This window comes from Brachypodium distachyon, chromosome 3, assembly GCF_000005505.3.
Source record: "Brachypodium distachyon strain Bd21 chromosome 3, Brachypodium_distachyon_v3.0, whole genome shotgun sequence".
Taxonomy (NCBI): Eukaryota; Viridiplantae; Streptophyta; class Magnoliopsida; order Poales; family Poaceae; genus Brachypodium; species Brachypodium distachyon.
The window spans coordinates 12,875,538-12,880,155 of NC_016133.3; the positions used below are offsets into that span (position 1 = coordinate 12,875,538).

General features: G+C 46.1%; 1 protein-coding gene across 1 annotated transcript; it reads left to right on the forward strand.

Moving 5' to 3' along the window:
* Positions 1-492: 492 nt before the first annotated feature.
* LOC104584023 (dihydrolipoyllysine-residue acetyltransferase component of pyruvate dehydrogenase complex) lies at positions 493-1,150 on the forward strand. The gene is made up of 2 exons (XM_010238111.1): positions 493-1,003; positions 1,140-1,150. Exons 1-2 carry the CDS (start codon positions 493-495, stop codon positions 1,148-1,150), a joined length of 522 nt encoding a protein of 173 aa, XP_010236413.1.
* The last annotated feature ends 3,468 nt before the right edge of the window (positions 1,151-4,618 follow it).

The following is a 4,618-nucleotide window of genomic DNA, read 5'->3' on the forward strand; positions in this document are numbered from 1 at the left end:
AGGGGGTAGGTGGGAAACCATGAAAATTTAAAACTTTTAACAATAATCCTAATATAATTAATTATTTCCTAATTATATATCGAATGAATGGACGAAATGGAAAATACGACCATTAGTACGAGTCCGGAGGATTATCACCACATCTGAAGCAATTCAAAATTGCTTAAAATTTCACTTAACCGGGCTTAAGCAAACCACTTTCTTTATAGGGGAAATTTGCTGGAAGACACCGTTATTTTGTGGCCTTTGTTGTAACACATCGTCGGAATGTGTTTTTGCCCAGTACCATTACAATTTCATGTACATTTGCTACTCGACAAAAACACATTTCGATGGTGTGTTTCAGTAAAGGCCATAACGGTGTCCACCGGGCCAATGTTTCCTTCTTTACAGAGGGCATGCCCTCGTCTACCCTAAGCAAAACCAAGCAGCCCTCTCACGCGCTAGCCTCCAAATCCCGATCCACCGATCCGAACGGAAGGAAGCTTTGCCATGGCCGGCGAGAAGAAGCCGATGACCGCCTCCCCGGACGCCGCCCCCGCCAGCCCCCGGAGCGCCGCCCCTGGGCAGTTCGGGACGCCGATCCGAGCGCCCGCCCCAGCAGCACCTGTCGTGGCGGCGGCGGCGGCGGCGGCGGCCGAGCGCGCTGCCCAGGAGGAGCAGCAGCAGAAGAAGGCGGTGGAGTTCAAGCAGAAGCACGCGGAGTTCTGGGCGGAGGCGGCGGCCCTGGCGGCGGATCTCGGCGTCGACGTGAACTTCGTCGTCTTCCTCCCCGGCGGGCAGCTGGCCGTCAACGACGTCTTCCACGGCGACGTCGCCGGCGCTGCGGCCCGGCAGCGTGCGGCGGAGCTGAGGGAGGCGAGGAAGGCGAGGGAGCAGATAACGATGCTGGAGGAGGCCGAGGCGCAGCTGCCGGAGCTCAAAGCCGCCCTGGAGAGCCGGCGTCAGGAGCTCATGGCGGCGGCGGCGAGCACCTCCGACGCCGATGGGCCGGATTATTTTGGTTGGGTTCTTTTGATATCCTTGGTTCATTCATTCATGGATCATCGGAGACAGGTAGTACTGCTTATAATTATAATCTGGTGAATCCGTGAAAATCGGCTGTAATCACCTTGATTCTCTATTGTTGTGGCGTGCAGCTGAATTGTAGATCTATTGCACTGGAGATTTTTTTTTTCCTGCTTGATCCTGAATGTTGTAAACTGCTGTTTTGAATGGATGGTTATTGTTGTTTCAATGAATCGTGTGCTTTTGAATTTGCGATATCTGTTTGGCACTGTTTGCTGTTATAAGTGAGATCGTTAACTCAATTCTGCTATATGATTAATGGTGCGACCACTTGTTCGTTCCTGTACACGTACTCTAGTCATCGTTTGATATATAATATACCCCTGTTTGCTGCCACGTGTCCTTTTCCTCCTTGTGGCCTTACACCGCGCCCGCTTCTTCCCGCTCATTGTTTCGTCGACGTCAAGGTTGGACACCGCAGCACCGGCCTAGACTAGGCAATCTTTCTTAGTCCGGGATAGGCCACCCCAGATAGGCCGGAGGAAGATCACAAGGGTGGAATAGCCCGGGAGTAGTTGCGTGGCAGCATTGGTTAGATGTGCCGGTTGGGTTTAATTTAAGGCGATTCATTCGTTCTTTTGATCCTTGGTTCATACATTCATTCATCAGAGTCAAGTAGTACTGGTGATAATTATAAGCTGATGAATCCATGAAAATCGGCTGTAATCACCTTGATTCTCTTTTGTTGTGGCGTGTAGCTGAATTGTAGATCTATTGGATTGGAGATTTTTTTTTTCTGCTTGATCCTGAATGTTGAAAACTGCTGTTTGGAATGGATGATTTTTGTTATTTCAATGAATCATGTAACGTTGAATTTGCAAGGCACCGTTTGTTGTTGCAAGTAAGATCATTCAATTCGGCTATATGATTAATGGTGCGACCACTCGTTCATTCCTCTACACTTCAATCGTCGTTTAATACATAATATACCGCCCATTGCTGCCACGTGTCATTTTCCTCATTGTAGCCTTAATTACACCTCGCCCCCTTCTTCCCGCTTATTTGCTTCATCGACGTCAAAGCTGGACACCGCCACTTAGACGAGGCAATCTTTCTAAATCCGGTAATCAAACGGTCAATATTAATTTTTTTCGACCACCATTAGTAACCGTCGTGTGACCAACGATGTTGATCCATCCATTTCTTTCTACCCATTGCCACAACCCAGTGTCAAGGCTAGATACCGGCACTGCAACGAGTCAATGTTTCTAATATCAGGTACGCCGACCGGTATTATTATTCCGACCACCAGTATATCCTTTTCTATGGAGTATCACCGTACGGTATGACCAGCCACATCGATGTTTCCTTTTCATGGTTTGTCCACCCGTCTTTTTTCTTCTCTTGTTTATCACTTCTCTCAATATCCGAACTCCGAAGACACAGCGGATCATAGATTTTTATGTCTTGTAAGCAATGGAAATGTATACCCCTATATACACTTCCACGGGCATAATACTTGTCCCCAGAAAAAAAAACATATACAAGGGTATTCTTTTTAGGCTGTAATCTTCTATTTGGGTATTGAAACTTCAGTTTTCTGTAGAACGAAATAAGATTGCAGTACTTCCTGTGATCCAGTTTGCCACGTTTAGATACTGAAACATGCAGTTTTTTGTTGTATACTTCCCCGAGAAATAAACAACATATTTTTCTTTTGAAACGGGAAAAACTCAATCATCTGGAATGGAAACATGAACACAATTGTCACTTAGTACATCCCGGACAGGCCCCGGAAGTACACCAGAGATAAGAGACTAACACTCACTTTCCAGGTGCAAGCGAACGTCTGGACGAAGCCCAGTGGCCTGTAAACCTTCGAGGCACGCCAGAATTTCAGCTTCTTGTAATTAGCAGTAATACCTGATCAGGTTATCACGTATGCTCGTACAGAAACAAAGCAGTAATACCTGATCAGATTATCACGAAACATAACAATCTCACTGTACGTGCTCAGTTGCTCATACAGAAACAAAATTCAGGAGGTTATCATGTACCATCTCATCTGTACAGTCAGGAGGTTTAGCCAAAGTAAAAGATAAAAATGGACCATAGGACATAAATATATATCTAGATCAAAATTATTTTGCCAGACATGAATTTTTCACACACATAAATATAAAGGTATGATCAACACTTCAACTTGCATCCGGTCTTTCTAATCGATTCGTATAGCTCTCGCATCATATGAATAAATAATCGAATTGAATTCGTGTGTTGTGTCTTCCCCTCATGTGTAGAAGGATTGAAAATAAGCTCATCAGATTTCGCATATACAGATTGTATCACATATAGCTCAAGGAGCCGGGTAGCAACATCAATCACAAATAGATCATGCAAGATATACAAGGAAAATTCTCTGGCCCACCCCCTAATACTCCAACCGGCCTCAACAGAATATTAGGAAAGGGCATAACTGTCTTTTGACATATTTACATTAGTACTGTAAAAATTAAGAAAAAATGTCGTCTCCCTCAGTTATTCTCCCGAGCCCTATCCGTAGTCACAGAGCGACGCTGTCCTCGTCCTCCTGCATCGTGCCGCCACCGCCTTCAAACCAGCGTCGTCCTTGCCCTCGTTCCTATGAACTCTTGGATCTAAAAAATGGACGGTCCAAATTAATTTTGGGGTACTGTAGAAGAGCTCATATACAAAGTTGGGTGACTGCATCAGCACCTACGGCAAATCTGACGAGTTCTAAGTTTCTAACCAACCTAAATAATCAGTACTGACAGGTTCGAGGGAAAAAAAAGAGTGTAAGGCTGTAAGCTGCCCAATGGCTTGCCACAAACTGATCGGGGAGACACTAGTTACAATATGCTCTCTTCTTTTTGGCAAACTCATTGTGCAGTTGCAGTGACGGACGTTTCTAGGGTCTAGGTTTCAATCTGGTGAGCGCGATTTTGATCTCGTTTGCACCCACGTTTCCCACCAAATCTAGATCTCTTTCCTCCACTTCCAACACTCGAAAGCATCCCTGCCTCTGGTCTCAGGCCGTGTTCGGGGTGTTGAAGGGGCGGAACTGGTGTGCTGCTGCCACCCTTGACCGTGGGTGACGGTTTGTGACTTGGGAGTTGGCGGTGGCATTGGAAGGTAGCAGGGCGAAGCCGAAGATGGAGATGGTGGTGGCAGACAAGAAGAACTCTGAGGTTGTAGGGGCAGGTGACACCTCTACTGTATCGGAAGACAGGATGGCGGAATTAATGAAAAAGCTCAATCTCACGGCCGAAGAAGCTTCAGCGGTTATCCTGGAGGACGAAAATGAAGAAGATTTCGTGTCCCTAGGGTGGGCAATCATAGGAAAGGTATTATCCCCAACTATTCTTCATGTTGATACAATTATGGCAGCGCTGAGGCCAGCTTGGGGAAATCCTAAAGGTATGAGTGCTAGATCTGTTGGAGATAATACTTTCATTGTTGAGTTTGCAACTAAGGTGGACAAAGATAGGGTTGAAGCGGGATCTCCGTGGACTGTTGGCAAACATGCAGTGATTATTAACAATTTTAACGCCAGACAGAGACCATCAGATGTTTGCTTCGACAAACTAAC

Bases quoted from the DNA above. Each gene is read 5' to 3' on its own strand.
- LOC104584023 (XM_010238111.1), top strand. From the start codon at position 493: ATGGCCGGCGAGAAGAAGCCGATGACCGCCTCCCCGGACGCCGCCCCC.